Source organism: Solea solea, chromosome 10 (genome assembly GCF_958295425.1).
Source record: "Solea solea chromosome 10, fSolSol10.1, whole genome shotgun sequence".
Taxonomy (NCBI): domain Eukaryota; kingdom Metazoa; phylum Chordata; class Actinopteri; order Pleuronectiformes; family Soleidae; genus Solea; species Solea solea.
In genome coordinates this window covers 11,429,904-11,453,451 of record NC_081143.1, presented here as the reverse complement: position 1 = coordinate 11,453,451, position 23,548 = coordinate 11,429,904, and the positions used below count along the sequence as shown (strand labels likewise).

At 40.6% G+C, this 23,548-nt stretch overlaps 1 protein-coding gene across 2 annotated transcripts in view; it reads left to right on the top strand.

Annotated features, from left to right (window-relative positions):
• sorcs3a (sortilin related VPS10 domain containing receptor 3a) overlaps positions 1-23,548 on the top strand; it is a 265,119-nt gene that overhangs the window by 172,960 nt on the left and 68,611 nt on the right. For both annotated transcript variants that reach the window (XM_058641383.1, XM_058641384.1), the window contains exons 5-7: positions 15,928-16,001; positions 18,808-18,872; positions 21,201-21,319. In XM_058641383.1, coding sequence (XP_058497366.1) covers positions 15,928-16,001; positions 18,808-18,872; positions 21,201-21,319 — 258 coding nt within the window. The remainder of the gene's footprint in view (positions 1-15,927; positions 16,002-18,807; positions 18,873-21,200; positions 21,320-23,548) is intronic.

Here is a 23,548-nt window from a genome sequence, read left to right as displayed (position 1 = left end):
TTCTGTGTCCTCCCATAGTCTAGGATAATTGGACACTCTAAATCGACTGTAGGTGTGAATATGTTAACCCTGTGATGGACAGGTGACTCTGACGTGTCCAGAGTGTACCTCGGCCTTCACCCTATGACAGCTTGGATTGGTTCCAGTGCTCCTTGAGATGTGGAGGATAAATTGGTCCACTTTTGTTTGGACTTTTTGCTGTTTTATTCCTTTCTATAGTATTTCCCTTGGGTTTTTAGTTATTTGTCCCGTGTTATTTTGTAGTTTCTGCTTGTGTACATTGTTAAGTTTTACTTCCTGTCCTGTCTTCTCTCTTGATTGCCTGCTCCTCCCTAACGTGACTCACCTGTGTACTAATATATTTAGTCTCTGTGCTCCCCAGTGTCCTTGTCATTACATTTGTTTCAGATCACTTTGTTCAGTCCAATCTATCCAGTTTTTTTCCTATTTGAGGTTTGCTATGTGTTGGTCCATTTTCCTGCTCCCTGTGTTTCAGCCACTTGTGTTTAAGGTATTTTTCTCTTTGTTTTACTTGTTATCTTGCTGTCCTCTGGATTGTTTTCGCTAGTGTTTGGGTTTTCCATTGTGTACACCATGATACTGCAATGGTAGATATCTTCTCCTTCACACATTTTTCTGCCTTTACTGGTAGTTTTAATAATTCCGTTTTTTGCTACGTCAGTTACTGATATTGCTTTCTGGAAGGGTTGATTTACTGGTGGCACCTGATGGCACAATGAATGTGTAACGCAGCCGCAGTCAGATCAGATGTTACTGTAGTCTCTGTGATTGTGTTTTTTTTTTTTTTTTTTTTTGGGCTCTTCATTGACTTTGTGGGGTTTTTTTTCACTTTGAAAGTGTGGCAAGTGCTATCTTCTGTTGTTTTTTCTCCACCAGCGACCAGAACAAATTGCTTTTTTGAAATTAAAACCAGAATCTGGTGACTCTCGGTTGGCACTCACTTAGACCAGCTGCACAGTTGAGCGGTTCTGATGATGATTGATTATCTGCGCTACATAAAGCAGGATTGGGAGTGCTGATGACTTGACAGATGTGCCTTCAGGAATGAAGATGGGCATTGATCTGTCATGAATTTTGTCATTTGTCATGACTTTGTATCACTCATGTAAATTGGTTGGTACCATTGAAAGTACCAAATTAAGTACCCATCCTCAATAATGTGGACCCATGGGCAATGTAGGATGTAAAGTTGGCACCACAGACGTGATCACTAGTGGGGAGCTTCTTTACAAGCACAGATGAAGCAGCTAGACACAATTGTTGCTTACAAACCTCGCTTTAGAGACCACATTACCACCATCCTGCAACAGCTCCACTGGCTCCCTGTCCACTTCCGTATTCAGTACAAACCCCTCCTCATCGCCTACAAAGCTCTCAATAACCTTGCCCCTCTTACCTCACTGACCTTCTCCACCGCCATTCCCCTACCCGCCACCTCCAATCTGCTGATTCTAACCTCCTGACCCCCATCACTAGAACAAAGCACTGAACCTTGGGGGACTGAGCTTTCTCTGCCCACTGCCCCTACCCTCTGGAACTTCCCACTACACATACAGAACTCCGACTGTTCAAACTGGCATTTCTATACTTTTAACATTCATTACTTAATTTGTTTATGTATTAATTACCGACCACCTTTCTTTTGTTATCTTGTTAATGCGTCTTTGAGTGACCTGCAAAGCGTTATGAAAATCGGATGTATTATTATAATAATAATAAGAAGAATAGGGTGCATTCTGCAATGCTAACTTAGAAGAATGTTTTCTCTGAAGGATAGTATCTTATTGAGAAAGGAATGTTTCCTGGGATAGTTTCCTGTTTCCTGGTAATACTGTGCTAATCAGATCTGGCTAGGTGTCAATATACCATGTAATTAGTACCACATCACAAGAAGCAGGGATTGTTTCAGGCTCAGAATTCCACAATACATGTCACAAGAATGGACATTTGGTTTAGTGTTCCATCTCCCAAGGTGATAATGGTGATGCTGAGCTATGAGACTTAACAGGATCTTAAGTGGGTGAGAGAGAAGGTAAAAAAGAGTTTTCCATTCATGCACTCCTTGGCTCTGAATGAGAGGGTAGCATAGCAGAAATCCAGTTTAACAAACAAAACTGTCTTCTGTAGATGCTTAAAAGTGGAGTAATGGGGGAGTATTTGTTTTTAAACACTATTATTCATAAAATGGATGTAAATACATTACCTCACAGCTTGATCTGAAGTGGATTAACTCAAACCAGCAGAGCGGCATCACAAATGTACTTTTCCATAACCTCTTTTGGTGGATTGGGAAGGTAAAAGGGAGGCTGTTGGGCACAGGGAGCAAATCAATAGTGGATTCATAAGGTCTGTGTGGAGGCAAAACAATGATTTGCTGCCTACTAAAACCTCACATTAATTTATGAAACATTGAGAGAACAAACGAGAGATCAGATGGATTAGGTGTGACCACTGTGGATGACTTAGTGGCACAGACGGTGACACTGGCAGAACGACCACTGACCCACACTAAAAACTGCAGGTCAAGCAGTGAATCCCACCACAAGGGCATGGGGTGAAGAACTTGCAAGTCATTAAAATGACAAACAATGAGAATGAGGTTTAGTTGGGCTGCACGACTGATGGTCAAGCGCTTATCATCAGGGCTAATATCCTTTGGAGAGGACAGTGCCAGCTTGATCCATGAGGGTAGAATCAATGAAATTGTCATAGGCTCCACAAGGGGAATAGAGTCACTGTGCCAGAAGAGGCTGGCATTGAATAATTACATCCAAGATATGGGGCGGGGACGACTCATAAGGACCCCCCCCACTTGATGATGATCCTAATCATTCAGCCAAAGAGAACATCTATGCCAACAACGAACCAGCCTGTTCATTAATAGCTCTATTATGTTGTTCCACAAATGCATCCTGTGGTGGCAAGAGCTTGGCAGAAGGGCTTGTGTGATGTATCTGCTAGTTTTGTTTGTGGTCAGTGTTTCCAATGTTATGGAAAAGTTTGTCTGGACATAAAAGCAGACAAATATGATCAAGGGATCATGAAGGCACTAAAGGGATGGCAGGAGAGGCTTGTGGCAGTGTGGGACAGAGTGTGGGGCGATTGGAAAAGGACAGTTTGGCATGGTATGGCAAGAGAATGGGGAGGAGACGAGCCCAGAAGCCTCAGCAGGTAAAGAGTCCCCCCTACTGTCTATGTTGTGTCCTCACAGCAGTGTTGTTGTCAAGTCCTCAGATCATGATTCTGAGTTAAGTATTCAGTGTCCAAGTCCAAGTCACCAAAGAAAAGAGTCAAGACCTCAATTTTCTGAGTCCAAGCCAAGTCATCAAGGTTGAGTGTGGACTCCTGCTCTCCACTCTGGCACAAATAACTGACTCAAACAGGAAGCTTATCAAAATTGAGATTATATCGTTAAGTAAAACATATTTTCAAGATTCTCTGCTGTGAACTACAGATGGAACTTGTATTATATATGTATTAAAAGATAAAAACAGACTGAACTAAAAGCCCTATCGACCATTTGAAGAAATATTCCTTTTATAAACTCATAATTATGATGCTTTTCTTTTGTTTGACACACATTTGCAAACAATAGTAATAGTGTCAGTTGTAGATAATAATCAGACATCAATAAAGACGCCGTGTTGTTTTTCTCTCTGTCAGCCGCTGTTGGTGCAGTGGCGACACTTGAAGCGCAGAGTGCAGATCATCTGAGATGTTGCTCTGCACAGACTGTCATATCCATGATTCCCAACTTTATGATTTCATTCTGCTGATCTTTGACTGTGTTGTGCACATTTTCCCACCTGTGATTTTTCCTCTTTTATTGTCTCTCCTTGCACTGTTTCGGCAGCTGTGCAGAATAGCCTCGTCCCAGACGCACGACAAATTTTAAGATGATGATCAGGTTTTGTCTGGTCTGGTTCTCAGAGATGTGTTTGGGTCTCTGGGTGTCATAGGCAAAATGGGACAAGTATAAAAAGACAAAGGAAAAGTTAAATTAAATAAGTTGTTGCAATATAGTAGGGGGATCTCTCTGAAGCCAGCATTTGGTGATCGCTTTCTTACAAAGGTGGCCCTGTGTTGTCGCTGCACTGGGCATCTTTTTCCAGATGTCCATCGGGGTCCTCACACATGCATTCCTGTGGATCCTGACAGCAAACTAGTGTGGCCCCCCCCTTAGGTGGTGTCATTGTTTTGTGGCTGTATCAGTTGCCCGTTGGGGGCCCTAGGCAATTGCCTAGTGTACGTACCCTGTTGCAGTATCTCTGTTGGTTCTCTCATGCTGGCCGGTCTTTTTGTTTGAAGTTTTGTGTGTAGTAACACATTTAACTCCACTTAGCTTTAATCTAATATCTGTATCAGACCCATGAGTACTATCACAGACATGACATCTCATGTAGTCTAGACATGTAGACTTTAGCAAACACAGGAATTGAACCATCATTAAACCAATGAAAGCTAAAGCAGTTTTTACTCTCAAGGAGAAAATTAAATATAACAAAATTACAGATTAAAACAGGTTAATCAATCCTGTATTGATTTGATGAATGAGCAGCTGTGGCTAAGTAGGTATGGGTATCTAACCAGATGAGTGGCAGTGTGATCCTCAGCTCGTCTCGTCTGCTCATTGATTAGTGCGGTTCAGGCTGTACTTTTCTATCCAAACCTGACCAAGCCCAAGTTAGTATTGACCAAACCTGACCCGAATCTGACCGACATCCTGTATGTAGTAAGTGGAGTAAGCCGATTCATACTCTGACTGTCATGCAGGTGGTGGTAGCCTTAATGTATGGCATCAGGAAAGTAGAATTAGAATTAGTAGGAATTACAATTTATTTTGAGTTGTTGTGGAGGAAAAGGATAGCCCAGGTGGACCCCGGGATGAGTAGCTGTGACTTTCGTGGCAGCTAATGTTGACCCAATTAATAAAGAATAATATGCTTACTGCGCTGCATGCCCTGTTCACTGAGAATCAGCGAGAGACCGGCAAACACTCTCACTGCAAAAAACTATTTCCAGTGGGGACATAAGTGGAAAGAAAATATCTTCGCAACTTTTTTGAATTAATGATATCCTAAGAATATGTTTGTCATCTTATCTTGCCATTAGACAGCCTTTTCTAAATGGAAACTGTTGATTTGTAAACCAATCACTCCCCACAGCAAGGTCCTTAAAGAGAACATCATTTTTTTTCTCTAAAAGCATTTTTAGCTCATGGTAACATGGGAGTTGCTGATCTATTGATGCCTCAAAAAAAAGGAGTGGGGGCGTGTACCAGGTGTTTAAAACCCAGTTAGTCCTGACTGTGTGTCAATACCCTACTAACCGCATTTCAAAAACCCTGAACTGAATCAGTCACAACACACACACACACAGGCAAACAGGGAAAGGGACACAGAGGAAAGCAGAGTAAACAAAAGAGAGAGAGGAGATTTGTATCAGAAACAAAAACAGTTAATAGTTAACAAAGAAATTAAATTAGCTGCAAATTAGCACAGACTCAGAATTGCAGCAAGCACTGTGATTGATCTGCACATCCTGCAATTCAATCACGGTGCATCTACTTGAACAGATCCACTCTCAGCCACTCGCCACCTCTTGAAAGATGTTGTCGAGCTTGAGCCAAAAAAAGGGGCTGCTCTGCTGCTGCAGCGCATTTCTCAACTCAATGACTCTCCAGATGGCAGGTATCTTTAGTGCTCAGCTTGCTTGTCCTGCGCTGCGACAGCTCTGCCGTGCTCCACCGGGCTGCGGTGGCGCCCGCCCTCCCTTTGGTACTTTTAATGGACTTTAATTTGAAACACATGATCTGGACGATACAGACACTTCACCTGCTAGCACAATGCAGATAATAGAGCCTCTTTTATTGGGCTTTGCAATTTACAGCTGAATTATTGCTAAGTGGAGAGAAATGATTGCCTGGAGGCCCAGGTTGAGGAGAGCTATTTTACATTATATATATAGCACTATAGCGTATGCATACGTAGAGCTGCCCAGTGTATGGCAGGGTCAGAAATTAGCAGGGGCTTGAAGCAAAATACCCTTGAGATTGCCCTTTCGGACAGGCCCTTTTAATGACCCCTTAAAAAATCCCCCCACAAACATGTGGTTAAAAAACTGCCTGTTCTTACCTTGGTACTTAAAACTCAAAGTAATGTGGGAATATCTGGTGGCTATTGTTTTTCTAAGCACATGCTGTTACAATGCTTAGCTTAACAAAAACAAAAAAAGGAACACAAGAACACGTGTCACTGTCATCTCAGAGTACACGAGGTGCCCGTGTCACAGCCAGGCAGGTGTGCTGCCTGCAGTCATTTATTATGTAGCAATAGGGCAACAGTGTTGTAATGTAACAAGAAATCACAGAGGAAAACCCAGAAGAGACGGTGCACTGCGTGAGTAAGCAGAGAGCGACTGGGAATCCATTTGTTTCGACTAGACTGGGCACACAGCATTTGACACTGATGATCATACAGTATAATGTTTTAATTTGTTGAGTGTGAACTGGCAACAGGTTGGTTGCAGCTCATACTGCAAATATGGGATATTTTTCTGGTCAATTTTTAATAAAAACCTACTGTGCATCCATTTCCCTTCAGTGGAATATCCGCTACTCCAGCACCAAGAAGGAAGGACATTATAGGATCTTTATTGTCATTACTACACTACAACCCGAAATTGCACAACAAAATGACTCAGTCAGATGGAGGTTGGAAGGTTCAGATGCTCAGAGCCACTGACAACCAACTTGACCGTATGTGTCTGCTGCAAAGATACACCTTCAATAAAGCTCAAGTGAAAGAGAACAGACAGACAAAACAGTCTATAGTTTCAAAATGATTGCCGAAGGTCATCTGTCATATATGAAGTGAATGCATCTAATTACCAGCAGATGAAACTCAACAGTCAACTATTGCACTATAGTTTACCATGTAAATAATATGTATACTAATGAATAGACAGTGTTGTGCCTCCTCAGACTTACAGCAATTAGTTCACAGTATTATATTAAAGTTTGAAATGGTTTTTATTACCAATGGACATTTGAAATAAGCTGAAGGGATAACCTTTCAGTTATAAACTTCTATTGGTATTGAAGATTCAGTATTCTTTCTTTATTGCCATATACTTAATATACTTAATCTTACATATATGTATATATATATATATGTGTATCAGACAGAGTAACCAATCAATAACAAAAAATAAATAAATCATTTCCATTGTTGCAAGTAAATTGATTCATCCATCTAGTATTTCATTTATTTTCTTGTTTTTTTTTTATTAATATCCTTAAGTTAATCCTATTTATATCCCTACATTTGATGCATTATTATTTTTTTCCAAACTGACTATTACATAACATGGCTGTTTACTTGCTCATGTATCTGACTCATTATAACGAGAAAAGGACTGTATTTTCTACCCTGTGCCAGTTCTACCCTTCCGTGGCTTTTTACCATACAGATACAGGCTAGAAGTAATGAGGATGTTACTGTCTGTCCTCCTCATGGCCACTCATTCAGAACGATCCAGACTGTTGATTTGCATTGTCCTCTCCTACACTATATCTCCCTCCATAGGAGCTTCCCCTGTGCTGTGTACTTTTGCAGGCTCCATAAATTGCGAGTTATAAAACCGCAGTTCTCCTCTTCCGTCACATACAGAATCTGTCAGCGGCAGCGGTTTGATTTAGAGCACCGCACATACATGTAGAATGAATCGGGAATTTATGGGAGATTTAATTAGGAGTTATAAAAGTGACTTATAGTAATTGTGTGGGACACACAGCCCTTTTCATGCAGCAGTTATCATTTCCATAACTTTCAAGCTCTTGATTCCAAACTTTTCTGAGTTGCTGGAGTGGTTTGTGCTTTGATGTTGAGGCACAGAGCTTTTCTGGGTAGCGGAACGTTGCAACTGCTAAGTTGTGAGCAAAATGAAAAAACAAAAAAAAAATGTTACTCAATGTTACTGCAGAACTGCAGAGTGTCATAGCAATGATGTTTTTCTCAATTTTAAACACATTATTCAAACATCAGGACAGAAGCGGCAATGAAACTGGAAAACAAATCTGAAGCAAGGAGAGAAATGTATTTCAGTAGGCGGACTGTATATACTTTGTCTTCTCTTCTGTTTTTTTGCGCTTGTATTTCTTGTTTTTTTCCACCACAATGCAAAAGGGGGAAAAAGTACTGCTGACTTATTTTGGAAACTTTGAATGAGGCCATAGAGAAGACTGTGACATGATTTGGATCCTGGGAGACAGCAAAAAACATAAAAAAAAATAAAAATAAAAGGCCAGTTCAGGAGTGTACTGCTGGGGGGTCGGGGCAATATCATGGCAGTGTGAGCATGAAATAGAATATTGCTTTTAGGCTCCAGCATTTATGCAAACTGCACTGTATAACAGGCAAGTCATGAATGTAAGTCCTTCCTTTCTGTCCGTCCTGTTGTCTGTATGTCAATAGAAAGAAGAATGAACGAATGAATGAACTGAACAAAACAAAATATTCTGCCCCTGCTTTTGCGTGTGCGTGGCATGTCCTAGCCTGCTACATCAGCTCGGCAGATAGCGAACAGTTTCTATGAAAAAAGCTGATGTTTCCTTTCAATATCTTGACTTGAAAATCACTGAAAATCATTTGTCTCATCGTATAATTTTTCACTCTATACATTCACATACAAATAAAAAATAGCATGATTAAACTTATAAAAACGTGTCCGCTAGCGTAATGGGAAATTACATTGCGATGCTAGCGGTTAGCATGTACGGATTGGTAAATGTATTTTGTACTGTAATCTCTCTCTGTAAATGAATGAATGAATGAATGCAGTTAAATGCAGTTTTACAACATCTGAACATAAATATACTCACAGGCAAACATTTTCTGGCCATTTAATAAGAATAAGAAAGAAGCGTTGTCATTGACTGTTCCTACTGTCTGTCTCTCCCTGACTTCCTGTTGTCAGAACCAGCTATGGAAACACTGAAGGCACAACATTAACATTGGTGCAGGAAAAATCCGAACATCACACAGAAGATACATTTATCAAAATGAGTCACCATAAAAGCAACAGACTGAAGCTCTTTGGAGAAGAATTCTACCATAAATGTTGATTTATTTTCATTCAATGAAACAAAACATATTTGTATCGTCTGCACACATGAAAAAAATTCAGTTTACATAAAGAGTGAATAATAGTGTTGGAGCGGGCAGTCGTAGCATGGTGCATGGAACTCCTGGGGGAACGGGCTGTTGCAGATTCAAAAAACAGTTGTGCACAGGAGTCGCGCCACTAATTGGTTGCACGGGTCCAATAGCTTTTTTATAGTGTGCAGTGACAGTAATGGTTTGTCCTCGTCTTTTTCACTGCAGGTATTTCTCAACAGAGCACAGTCAGAGTTAGGCAAAGCCAACATTATTATCTTAGCCTGTCCTTTCTGTGACAGTGAATGTTACAAATAGCTTGTGCTATTATAGCAATACAGCCTGCTCTGTCTCTCTCTGTCTCTCTATGTCTGTATTTGTGTGTTACCTTTTGTATAACCTTCTCTGGTATAACCACCAACTTTTTCAGGACCATTAATAGACCAAAGCTCAGTGCATATGAGGCTCTAGTAAAGGTCAAAGGTGAGATTTTTTTGGAGTGTGGTTGTACACTGTAAGTGCCCCCATGATTGGAATGTTCACAGTATGTCGCTGAATTGATACCAAATTGAAATCCAAATGAAGGATTTTGAGCACAGAAGTCACAAATATGGTGGAGTTGTGACTAGCACTGACATCTTTTGTGTGCATGTGGGTTTTCTCTGGGTTCTCTGGGTTTTTTTACCCACAGTCCAAAAACATGCAGAGGTTAATTGGACACTCTAAACTGACCAGAGGTGTGAGTGTGAGAGTGAATGGTTGTTTGTCTCTGTGTGTTTGCCCTGCGATGGTCTGGCAACCTGTCCAGGCCTATGTCAGCTGGGATTATCTCAGCCCAACAACCCCTGTGGAGATTATAGCGGGAGAGATTGACTGAATGAAGTCACAAGATAACACATGTTGATGGAGAAGGTTGGGGATTAACTCCTTTGTGCTGTGAAATCATAGCTTTTTTGTATGAACTTTGGCTCAAGGAGTAGGGTTGTAGAGTATACAAAGTCACACAAACATCAATTTCCAGTTGTCAAATGTTGTGTAATAGTGAGATAAAATGACAAATGTGGGTATTTTATCAAGTGAGCCTTTTGATAAGTGGTTAACATTGTGTTTAACTTTGGTTTCTGTTGGCAGTCATGTTCGCAGCAAGAGCTAGCATTTGGGACTGGTATTCCTAACAATAGCCAACAACTGCTAGCCCGGAATACACTTGCGTTTCCTACTTCTCAACTGGAGGGTTGACGTGACTCCCAATGCAAATGTATCCTGGGCTAGCAGTTGTTTACTATTGTTACTAGATGCTCTACATGGCAAACAATCAAATGTCTATGGTAAAAGATTAAACAGTACATTGTGTACAACTGATTAATTGTGAAACCAGTACAACAGAAGTGCTATTAACAGTCAAAGAAGCAGTGTTTGAACAGTGGCAGCCATCCTAACTCTGGCTACGTGAGGTTGCTCTGGGTTGGAATGGAAAAGTTCAGTGTGCGTTTCTGTGTAAGGATCAGAAATTAAGAGTTCCGACCACAAATGGAATGCATCAAACAACCCAACAAAATAAAACCTGAGCTGTTTAACAATAGAGGTGAGATGTAACTTGGTTGTGGTTTGGTTAAGGTTAGTGATAGGCATCGATTGGTTACAATTAACCCGCAGGTCTGTGCTGCGTGAGCATGAAGGGTTAATGCTATAATGTTACAGTAGACGATGCTAAAATGAAGTGTGTGAATATATACATATATATATATATATATATATATTTATACATGATAGCAATGTGTGCCTGTCCCTTAAACACATATCTGAAAAGAACACACGGGTTTCATGAAAACTCTCCTGTGAGGCTTCAAATCAATTCATTTCTCGTTTATCTTTCATTTGTGTTTGATGGTCCTCAACTCCCTGGGTGGATTTATTTCCTGTAAAGCACAACTTAGGGCTACGGGAAGGAAAAAAAAAAAATGAAAAAAACGTAGACCAATAGATAAAGCTTAGGATTTATTCTCTATACATATAAAATCCAATACTCCTGCATATAAGCCACGCTAAGACTAGTGGAACAAAAGCTGCTCAGTATGCCTGCAGCACAACTTAAATAGCTGGATGACCAAATGTGATTTAAAATACTGCTTGGTATTTCCTGTAGGACATGGCTCTCACAGACCTTATCACTGATTTAAACCACAGAGTGAGACGTTGTTATATTTGGGTCTGACATACCTGTAAAAAGCGCTTAAATGTGTTCTCCCGTTTGGATAAATTATTCCTGTGATAAAGAAGCTTTGGCCTCAAGCTGAGCTGGTGTTTTCTGCATGTATCATTTGGTTGTAGAAATATGATTCACTTGCCGCTTTAGTCCTTTCTAATATATGCTGTTTTTTGTATCGGGAACTCAGTTGTGTGTGATATTCCACTTTCAGATACAGTTTAACTCTGCATTCACATTAATCCAAGCAATGAGTAATTTCCTTTTTCTTTTATTTTCTTTTATTCTTCTGTTTTGTTTTATTTTTTCTGGAAACCCTTTTGGCAGGCAAAACACATATATTAGCATTAAAAACCCTACCTGTCCTTATTTCATTAATGTGTCCATGATTTATTAGCACTACAGTGTGCAACTTTTCTTTACATCTGGCCTCACTGCGTCTCCTTTGTTGTAACTCCATGTCGAAATTGGGAACCACTGCCCTACAAATAATAACTTCAATTCAGACTAAAAGCATTGTAGATATCAGGAACTTATGACTCGGCAAAATTAAACTGTATATCTGAAAGTGGAATTATAAATAGGCATGATTTGCTGGATGTTGCCATAAATAGTGATTAAAAACAGGGATAATCCAAATGCTGTTACAGATGTTATTTTTGAGTTCTGAATGATGTTAGGGATATCTTATAACAATAAATAAAATAATTTAAAAAAAATCCCCACTAAGTGCAATGTGAGATTGTTTAGTTGAAATAATTGTATCTGTGTTTCTGGAAAGTCAGGCTTTAAAGGTCAAAAAGAAGAATGTGTTCATTCTGGTTTGCAAGATATTTTTTCGCTCATACTTTAAACAAAGATACCAGCAGATAAAACTGATTTAAAGAAAAAAAAAAAATTAACTTAGCCACTTAACAAAGTCTATTATCTTAAGAACATGTTTGACACGTCTTCTCTAGCTGTCAAACAGACTTGTCACTCAGCCTCCCACACCAAAGTCCATTAAGAAAATCTGCATTTTTAGCAGACGGAACACAGGAAGTGCCGTTCTACTGTAAGTCTGTGTCACAGGTAAATCTAAATACATTTTTATTAAAGGGTTTTAAAGTACAAAACAACATTATTAGAACATACTGAAGGAGGCAGCAGAGGATCAACAACTCAAAAAACGTCTGAATTGGCCGTTTGGCTATTATTCCTTTATTTTTTGAGTGATGACCTTTATGTACTTTACCTATTTTGTCGGACTGCCACAGTGTGTAATGACCTTGCATATTTTCAGTGAAGAGACAAATGTTTCCCTTATCATTGTGTAGAGTGAGTCAATGATGGATCAGTGGTAGAGTTGTGGGTTCCATTCCTTGCTCCGCAGATCCATGTTTCCCCTGATGCCTGTGTTGGCAGTGTGTGAATAGGTATGAAAGATGTGTGATGAAAGCATAGATGTGCTGTGTGAATGGGTATGAATGGGTGAACGGCAAAACCGTGGTGTGAAGCAGCTTTGAATGGTCATCAAGGACTAGAAAAGTGCTCTACTGTATAAATACTTTACCATTTTTGGAGATCTGAATACTTCATACGTTCATTACAGTTTTTGCTATCAAAACTTTTTGGAAAGCAGTGAAGAAGTCCCTGGAGTCTATGATGAGTTAAGTTTAGGATTTATTTGAACATATTTGGTTAAGGAGAACAGAGGCAACATCAAGACAGGCATGTACGTGGCCTGATGCTACCTCCACTTCTGAAGAACAGTCCTTAAGATGATCTATGTAAATAATGAATCTATGTAAATAATATTAAATAATGCCAAAGACTGACTGAGGGTTAAGAATTTCCCTCACGCAACTATTTTCCAATCTTCTTGGAATCCTTTTCCATCCTGCTTTTCACTGCACCTTCACCCGAATTAGCAACATCACCTGCAAGCTGTTGCACCAGTCAGAGCAACCTAAATGTTTTCAGTCACCAGCATGAAAAAAAACGTTGGCTTTAACTAACATGCGCTCTGCAATTCCTCAATCAGCATTTAAGCTTGACTCCCTCACCTGTCACAGACTCCATTGGCGACGTGGCAGCCGGCTGGTCGCGCCTTTGATTTATTGGACTGAGTGGGGAAACTATGAAGTATACTTTGTGACAGCTCTGAAGGTTTGAAATTTAAGATGTCATTGAACTGATGAATGGGAAGCGTGGAAGCTGAGTCTACCCACTGGCGTCGTATGTCACTGTCCAGAGTGATGAGAGACCTTTCCCCGCCGTTCTATTACACAACAAAACCCCGAAGAGTACACCAGAGAGCACTTCTCCTGTTTTACTGTGGTTTGGAAGAATCTGAAATCAAATTTCCTGTCGAACAAATGCCTATGGGTACTCCATGTTAGACTCTGTTCAACTTCATAAAGGTTTAGACAAATGTTTGCTCCCAAATCATACCTCATCCCTGCCATATCCACACAGGGCACACAAACACACTTTGGTTGTTTTGCTTTCCCTCACTCTTTCTCCTTGTCAAGCCTTCCAGCGCTGACTGTTGCTCCATTCCCACTGGTTAAAAACCTGCTTAAACCTGAGATTCAGCTCTGGATTCAGCTTAGCGCCAACATAGCATAACCGACTGTTGGCTATATTTGCTCTGAAGCTTTTGACTCACACATAAATGCTGGAGGTGTCACAACTCAAAAAGCCTGTCATTCACTTTGAATGCAGCAGCATCAAGCATTGCAAAACGGCATTCTGGGTATGACACGTAGCTGTTGTCATGAGGTATGCGGCGGAAGATAAACATGTTCAACCAGATGAACTTCCTGACACAACCCATTACCCAATCCTTGGGACCCGACACAAGGAGTACACTGGATGTAGCCCCCCTGTGGCTGGGGTCAATTTAGATAGTCCAATTAACCCAACCAATGGGGAGCAATGGGGATTGGATACCTTGCTCAGGGGTAGCTCAGGCCTTGGACCTAGGATTCCAACCAGCAACTCTCTGGTTACAAGCCAGGTTTCCTTTCCACTGCGTCAAGCAACTATTCAGGGGGTCCACAAAAGACAGATACAGTGCTTCTAAAGGAAGGATCAGATTAAAAGTAGATTTTTCCTACTCATGTACTTGTATGGTGATGTTTTTGAGGTCACTCCTAATGCACTGTGATTTCTAAATGTAAAAACACACAAGTTAAATGGTCTGTATTTATTTAGTTTTTGCCACACACACACACACACACATTTGCAGCTGTAGTTGAAAGATGGCTCGCTCTATCACTGAGCCACTGTCAACCCTAATGCTGACTTGGATAGATTTTCTCTTGCCGATCTGACAAATACATTTGGGGCGAGTGACAAATGTGCATCCTTTTATCAGAGTAAGTGTCAGATTTGCTGTGATAAAAGGCAACAAGTAGCAACATTAGCATGGAGCACAACTGGTGCCACCAAATTGCAGCGCACAAATGCTGCAAGCTGTAAGGCCACGGTTTCTATGACATCAATCAATACAGTGTCGGTGAAAATGCACCTGGGTTATTAATTGTTTGCCAGAGCACTGGAAAATGTAATTAGTACTTTGGAATTGGACCACGTTGTGCACTTTCACAGCAGCAGAGTGATATATCATTGCTTGTATTTATGCAAGCCAAACCTCAGCCTGGTCTCCTTCAAAATGTTACTATTTTACCTTTCTGCAAACAATGGGAAATGTTGCATTTGTACATTCTGCACAGGAAAGAAAACCCCAAAACATTTAATCATTTGTAAAGTTCTGTTCTAGTTTTTTACTACAGTGACACAGCATTTTTCCCCAGGATGGAAAGGATTAGAAATGATCATATTCGAGGGACAGCTCAGGTTGAACAGTTTGGAGATAAAGTAAGAGAGTCAAGTTTGAGGTAGTTTAGTCACCTACAGAGGAGGGGTGGTGATTACATTGGACAAAGGGTGGTGAAGGTGGTGCTGCCGGGCAGGAGTAAAAAAGAAAGACCATAGAGAAGGTTCATGGGTGTTATTTAGGAGGACATGAGGACAGTTGGTGTAACAGAAGAGGACAGATGATACCGTGTGCTGTGGCGACCCCTAAAGGGAGAATCCCGGGGACATGTTAAGCTGATTTGGTGCTGAAGAAGCAGCTTTGTATGTCTTTCTAATTTTTAGATACAACATTAGTCTGAACTCTACCACATAAAACTGAAATACCTGATGACCAAGCTAAAAGTGGCCACATTAATGTCACAGCTATTTCAGGTTTCATACATTATACTTATGTAAGTGCTTCCTCTGAGCCAATGGCTGCCATTTGTAAAAGGCGAGGAGGGCGATAGAGATGCTTGTCTCTGTGATAAGTCATTTGTAGGTGTGAATAGTTGGTCTGTGATGATAATAGCTCAGCACTATTTCACCCAGGACTTCAGGGATTATCCCTTGTGCTCACTCGTCTCTCTTTAAACCTTTTAATCAGCGGTTGCAATGATAAACCAGACGTTTGTGGAAACATGCATTCGTCTTTCTTTCGATTCTAACACGTACGACTTTTCCTCTATGATGTCTTTGCAGCTGTACAGCTCTATGGACTTTGGAAGAAAATGGCATCTTATCCACGAACATGTCACGCCAAACCGATTCTACTGGTGAGTCAGTCAGTCTTTTTTTTCCTTTTTAAAAAAAAAAAATCCTGCTTCATTCTTCTTCCCTAAACTTTTGCTTCCTCAGAAATGCAGAAACTGTTCCTCATGTTCTGCATGACTGAGCATGTGATATTGATGGCCGGGAACAAGGTGTGTGTGTGTGTGTGTGTGACCGAGTGGTGCTGCTGGATTTCAGTACTTCCATCACCCCTCGAAACAAGCAGGCGGGGATTAATCTCCTCCCTAGAACGCACTTAACATTCAGCGTCTCAGGGCGTTTTCCATTCCACTTCATTTCTCACACACGCCCCATGCTCATATCAGTCATATCATGCATTCACACGTTAGATTATTATTTGTACATCAGCGGTAGAAGGAGACGGTGACTGTGGGTGGCTGAAATAAACCAAAATGTATTTCAAGAGATTTGTATACCTCATAATTTATCTGTGAATGAATTCATGCATTTTCAAATGATATACTTAAATCCCCTTTTGTAGTCATAATTATATATTCACATATTCATGTTAAAATCCCTCTAATGATTTCCTATTAAAAATATAAAATAATTAATCTGTATTGTATTATATTTATTCAGAGATGAACACGTCTTTGTTTCTGGTGATAATACCATCATAACATCAACATGATAAACACCGCAGTTCACCATCACACATTATCACTCCATAAGGGCTTAGATGACACCAACAAAAAAAAGATGCATATACACATTCACAATTTCATAATGACAGTTCTCCAGTAAGAAATGAAAGCAGTCATTTTATCCATGAATGCATTCCCTAAAGCATTCATCTCATTCTTAAACAACCAACGCAACAAATGACAATCTGATTGCCAAAACAAATCAGGCTTCATATCAGGGTATAATTTCAGTACTTTACACTACACTGTAAAGATTTGGACCAGGATCAGCAAATATCATTACTAGATACCCACATACAACAGTTTAATGGTTTAGTTACAATTTAATTCAACTTATACATATATTTATTGATGGATATTCTTTATGGTACAATCAGTTGTACTCTGGCTCTTGTAGTTCTACACAATAACCATGAAGTTATCTTAAAGGAATAATTCACCGATTTGCACTTAGCTTTGTATTACTAGAATAGGGGAAGTATTTTTTGAAAAATTGTGCTTTTCCAACCTCAGTTTCCCCTTTAGTCGAGAAATATCTTCATTCTTTTTTTTTTGTTACGTGCCCACCAGTGACACTTGGTCTGAGGATTGAAACTGCAACGCTAATTCTGGACTTTTCAGACCCACTCGTAGGGGGACGGGACCTCATTTCCAGAATGTAAACAGTGTCTGCCATCTTTGCTAACAGTTACGCCAACAAGACCAAGTGTCACGTAAGAAAGAAAAGCATGAAGATATTTCTCAACTCAGGGGAAAGTGAAGTTGGGAAGTACAACTTTTCGAAAATACGACCCCTATTCTATTAATACAAAGCTAAATGCAAGATCAAAAGATCCAAAGGTTCGATTAAGGGTCCCCTGGCCCCCAAAGACCCTTGAAACGCCTGTGTCCATATACACAACGAGGAAATGTGACTAATGATAGATCCTGAGGACGTCCCTGTCGCTGTATATCCAGTCACATCTGCTGCTCCACCCTCACACACCCTCCCGGCACTGAGCCTTGGATCTAAAAGTGCACAGTCATCACAAACATAGGCCTGGATGTGTTCCAGCTCATCGCTCCTCTCTCCTCTCCTCTCTGGGGTGACTGGGGATCACCCTGCATTGCCATCGGCTACATGCGCTGCAGCGCGCATAAATCTGGTGCTACTTCTGCGCAGTTTTGGCACAATCCTAAGTAATGAGCACATTCCATTGCTGGCTTTATATTTCAGCGCCAAAGCCCTTTCAAGGATCTCTAAACAACAAATTGGCCTCAGCAGTGGCTAGAAGCACGTCTCCAGTCGGCAGTATTTAGACAAGCCTCTAAGGGAAGTGAAGATATCACCACAATTGAAAAGCTGTGTCTTTCTGTTGTAATCCGCAAACAGTGGAATAAGCAGTGATAAACTCTGACCCTGCACCACACAGGCTGTAATGAAGATGTTTGGGTTTCTGTGTACTGCATCTTGCTTTATCAAAAACAAGTCAGGACCTGGCATTGATGTACTTGCCATAGATAGTACAATTCAGGGGGAAAGTATTTTCATTATTATCTTATCTAATACAATTGGGGTAGAATCCTCTCTTCCTGAAAAGAGGAAGAGAAAAACTCTCCCTTTTTTCAACTTTAATGGTCTTTAGAACTCTGGTGTTAAAGCTGCAGTAGGGAGGATTGCCTGGAATACGGGTCTCAAACTCAAATGACCAGTGTGCCAACTGTTACAACAACTGTTCATTCAGAGGTGTTCAATATGTGCATCGAGTGGAAGGCTGTGGTTCAATTTCAGGCTCTGCTAGTCTACATGCCGATGTGTCCTTGGGCGAGACACTCAACCCCACGTTACCCCGAACAGCTGTGAATGTGTATGAAAGATCAGAGGCACATAGATGCGCTGTGTGAGTCAATGGGTGTGAATGGATGGATGGCAAAAACTGTAGTGTAAAGCAGCTTTGAGTGGTCATCAAGACTAGAAAAGCACTATATAAATACAGACCATAAACCCTGCCTACTGTGCCTTTAACAAAAAAAATCCAATCACATGTGGACAGTACTACAAACAGGTGTGATCTCACCCAATGTGTTGTTGTTCTTTCTTTAAAACCTTTTATTTACGGCCCTTCAATTGCTTCATTTATGTCATCATTTGCCATTCTCTCTGCAGGTCTGTCCTGGGCCTGGACAAGGAGCCAGACCTGGTCCACATGGAGGCTCATACACCAGACGGAAGTGAGTGAGAGAGAAATCAAGAGGTTTCTGTTGAACATCATTTCTCCTGCAGAAGAGAAGTTGTCCCCGGGTTTGCTCCATAAATAATGCCAGTGCATGTTTTTTGATGAATATGACCTTTTTATTCCGTCTCACTCGCTGAGCCTGAACCACAGAGGACTTCTATAGATGATGAAGGGGAAGCTGTTTAGAGTGGGAAACATACGCTAGCCTCTCATATACCTGCAGTATGACTGACAGGTGGATGAGATTTTGTTATTTCTATACCCAAAAAATAACATTTAATATAAACTTTAGACTTAAAATGGCTTGATCAATAACGTTTCATGATGGTCAGAGATTATGTTTTAAAGGTCTAGTGTGTGAGAATTAGTGACACCGACAGGTTCAGTGATTTTAAATAACACAAATTTGATTTTCCAGTTTGTTTCAGCAATTATTCTTATAAAATAGAATACATGTTTGAATGTTATTCTCGTTATGTGCCACTATGCTGTATTTTATTCATACTCTACAGAAGCCAATCGTACACAGCACCACATCCTTTCAACAGAGCTACTGACGTCATCTTTTTGATACTTCCTGTATACTTTGCCATAACATTTGACAATAAAAATAGTAAACACTGGCAGTAACAGCAAGTAGTCACACTTCACCCGTGCACGGAAAAAAAAAATCAGGTTTCCGGTAATAGATGATAAGCATGCCAGGCAACTATGGTGGACTTCATGAATGCTGTGGCTTCACGCATTGTCAAAATGATTAAGTTTGGGATGAGCAGGACTTTTGTCAGACTGGTTTCTCTGCCCAAATGTATTAATCAGACAAGAAGGAATGCAACTGGGGAGGTTTTAAAGAACTCTAAAATTTGCATTGTTACAGCAGCAAGACAGTAAAGATAAAGATAATAATTAATAAACATGCATTACCAAAAAAGAATTACAATATCCTAAGATATTAACACTTAGGCTATAAAAAATGAGTGTGTTGGACACATCCAGTGTAGAGTTTGCACTCAGCACTGACTGAGGAGGAGATGGAGGCTGCCTATGAGAGGAAGAAAGAGAGGTATGCAGACCTGGCTGCTGCATGCTCTCAAGCTGGCTCGAGGGCTCTCACATTCCCGGTGGAAGTCGGGTGCAGGGGCTTCATTGGCAAATCCCCGCAGCGGCTCCTAAAAACCCTCGGTTTGACAGGCCATAGGAAGAAGCGAGCAATGCAGACAGATCTAGCTCAAGTGGTAGAGCAAGGAAGCTTCTGGCTCTGGCTCCGGAGGATGGACAAGGCGTGGGGGAGAGAGGGATCCCAAGGCAGGCTGCAGGGACCTTTAGGGAGACGTCCCTCTCGCTGCTCCACCACCCTGAGATGTTCCGAGATTAAAGGAGTGAAACGTCTATGACGGGTGGCCCTCGGCTGACGACCCTGCAGCCAGCCAGACGGCACCTTCAGATGTGCGTCAAGCAGAACTGCTGAGCAGGTAGCTCTACCTGTGCTTATATCTGAGCTGTGTGCATCCCCTGCACCCATCACCAGCTGTGGACACTCTCAATGAAAACATGGCTGCCAGTGGCGAAAAAAAACAGATAAAAAAGGCTATCATATCTAAACAAACGTCTTTATTGATATCTCCCCCTTGGACAGCCTTTTCTGATTAAAAACAGAAGATTCTAAATTGGAACTCTATCACACTTTGGTGCAGGGATTGAGTGGTTATTTATTTTAGTTTGCCTCATACAACCACACTTCAATAAACCTCAAATACCCCTTTAAATGACTTTGCCTGGTGGACACTAATTCATGTTGATATCATTCCAACAGTGAAGAATGGCTGCAGTAGCATCCTGCTCTAGTGGAGCTTCTCAGCAGCAGAGACAGGGTGAAGAATGAATGCTGATGAATACAGACAGCCCTCTGAAATAAAGCTGCTGTAGATCAGCGGAGTCTGGGGCCATGGTTCACCTTTTAGCCCCACTATGACCCAAAGCTTACACCCAGGATGAGGCTTTGAGACAAGTCTCTGTCTGTCCTGGAGAGGTCCATGTGGAGTCCAGATGTAAAACCCGATATAACATCTGTGGATAGACCTGGGAATGACAGGGCAAACGAGATCAACTGCCCACGTCCAGGTGTGCAAAGCTTGCAAAGACAGGAGATTTAAAGCTGACGGGCCTCTACAAACTTTGAACAAACTTTCACTTTGTTTAAGAGATATTTTCTTAACGTTACTCTGGCATTATGGGATATTGAATCTGTAATTTGACAAATGTGCATATACAAAGCATGAAAACATGACTCTCTAATACACCCTTTATGTCTTCATTGTGACAGATGTGCAGTACGTCACGTGCAGAGCTCAGATGTGCACAGAAGCTAACAGGAACTATCCTTTCCCTGGATACATCGACATCAGCTCTCTGGTGGTCCAAGATGACTACATATTCATACAGGTAGCGTTGTGAACACTCAGTCCAATGCACATACATGGAGGGCTGGGTAATAATTCACTAACAATAATGCTGTGCCTAAGATTCAATATATATTGATCAGTTTTAATTTATGTTATGTTCTGTGTATATGTGGTAGTTGTTCATTGGGGTTAGGGTTAGTTAACTGGTTACCAGTTAACTGGTTACTTTAACATTCACGCAGGGAGCAAATGTCATGCTATATCCACGTTCAAATATTAGTTTAACAGGATCCTATTTATTTTTATTTTTTTTTGGGGGGGGGGGGGGGGGGGTGGTTTCATGAAGAGGCAGACATTTGCTGAGAAGTTGGAATTAATAGATCAACAGGTTCTGTTCATCCTGACACCTCTATACCACTTATATGATTCAGAATATATTGATATTGGTCCCAACGACCTGTACCTGCTAAAAAAAAAAAAAATCACAGAAATACTTTATTTATTTTTTTTTAGATTCACCTTAGCCACTGCCCAGTGTGTCATATTTATCATGATTCCTGTCACAGGAAAATCTGAAATGGAAATGTCCTGCATTCCATGTAACCCAAATGTAATTTATGGGCTCTATTTGAATATTATTTACTTTGACATTGTGCAAAATAAGGCTTCATACAAGACACATCTGAATAATGACACAGACCACAGTTCACCACAACAGCAATTTTATTCTAATTTACCCCCCTGTTACACTCGTAGTCTGATAAAGGTCTTTTCAGCACTGGTGTTTGTGGTTTATCTCTTTATCTCTTCACATGTATCTCCTTGAAGCGGAGACCCTGAGCTGGTTTCCTCGTGACCCATGCCCACAATAACCCTCTCACAAACACATTGGGACAAACCAGCAACCGTCAATCATAAAATCCACAGCCTGGTTCTTGTCCTGCTCACTGTTGTTTAGTCACTCCTCTGTGGTGACATATCTACCTGTGTGGTTATTACATGTTACTTTAAGAATAAGATGGGCAGTGGTGTGGCAAAGGACATTTTCTTGAGACCAGTGGTGAAGCAAAGTAAGACAAGCACAGATGGCAGGCAGGTTAATTTAAAGATAACTGAAATTTATTGCAGTTTATATTAAAAGGTGTTGTTGGTAATTATGTTGTTCTGGGGGAATGGGCTCTAGCTGGTCGGAGGCACTGAGTCCAGAGGAGGAGGCTGAAGGGTTGATGGTGTAGGAGCTGAGTTCCATATAGAGAAATCAAAGTGCATGGATGAGGCAGGCGGAAGCAAGGAGTCCCAAAAAAGACTCAGAATAAATGTTCACAGAGAAATGGCTGGATACACGACTGCCTGAATGTACAGAGTCTAACGATCTGGCAGAGTATTGAGGGGAGAAAATCCAGGTATTTGTAGGCAGAGTCTGTCGGAGATGAACGAAACAAACAATAGAAAAAAGGGGAAAAGACTTGAGAATATAAATAAAAGTATATTTTAATTTATCTAACAGGTGTGGCCAAATACTTGAATATGTGAATGTTGTATAAAGGGCTGCAACTAACAATTATTTTCACAATAAATTATTTCTCGATTAATTGATTAGTTGTTTGGTCCATAAAATGTCAGAATATGTTGAGAAGTTTTCCAGTGTTATGATTAGGTTCTCAAATGTATGTTTTTTTTTGTCCACAAACCAAATTGTTTTTGTTATACGGAGCAAAGAAACCAGAAAATATTCACATTTAAGAAAATGAGAAAAATAATTATAAAAAAAAATCAATGATCAGAATATTTTAATGTAGTAGTTGATTAATAGTTGATTAATCGACTAATTGTTTCAATAAAAAAAATTGATGGATCAATTGAAACTTGCCTGACATGCACACATACTTTCTAAACCAGCTCATTGGTTAAAATAAGGCTCATTATACAGTTTAACTAAAATCAGCTAACGTTCTTCTATTCAAGCGCTGTAGGTGCTGTCCATGGTGCTGAAAGCAAGTCCAAGCAAGTGCAGCACAATGAGGAAATCTAAACACACACACACACATGGATACCACAGTTAAAGACAAAACAACCTCACTCCATTTGAAGAAGGAAGCCATTCTCCTGTGTTTTATGCTGTCAACGTGGTCAATAACCATGTCGTACATTCTCCCTCTGGCCTCTAAATCCTCCACAACAACAAAGTTTTAATGGATTGTGAGGGACCGAGCTGGAAGGAATGAGGAGTCACAGTTGTATTTTGAAACATGTTTTTTTTTTTTCTGTG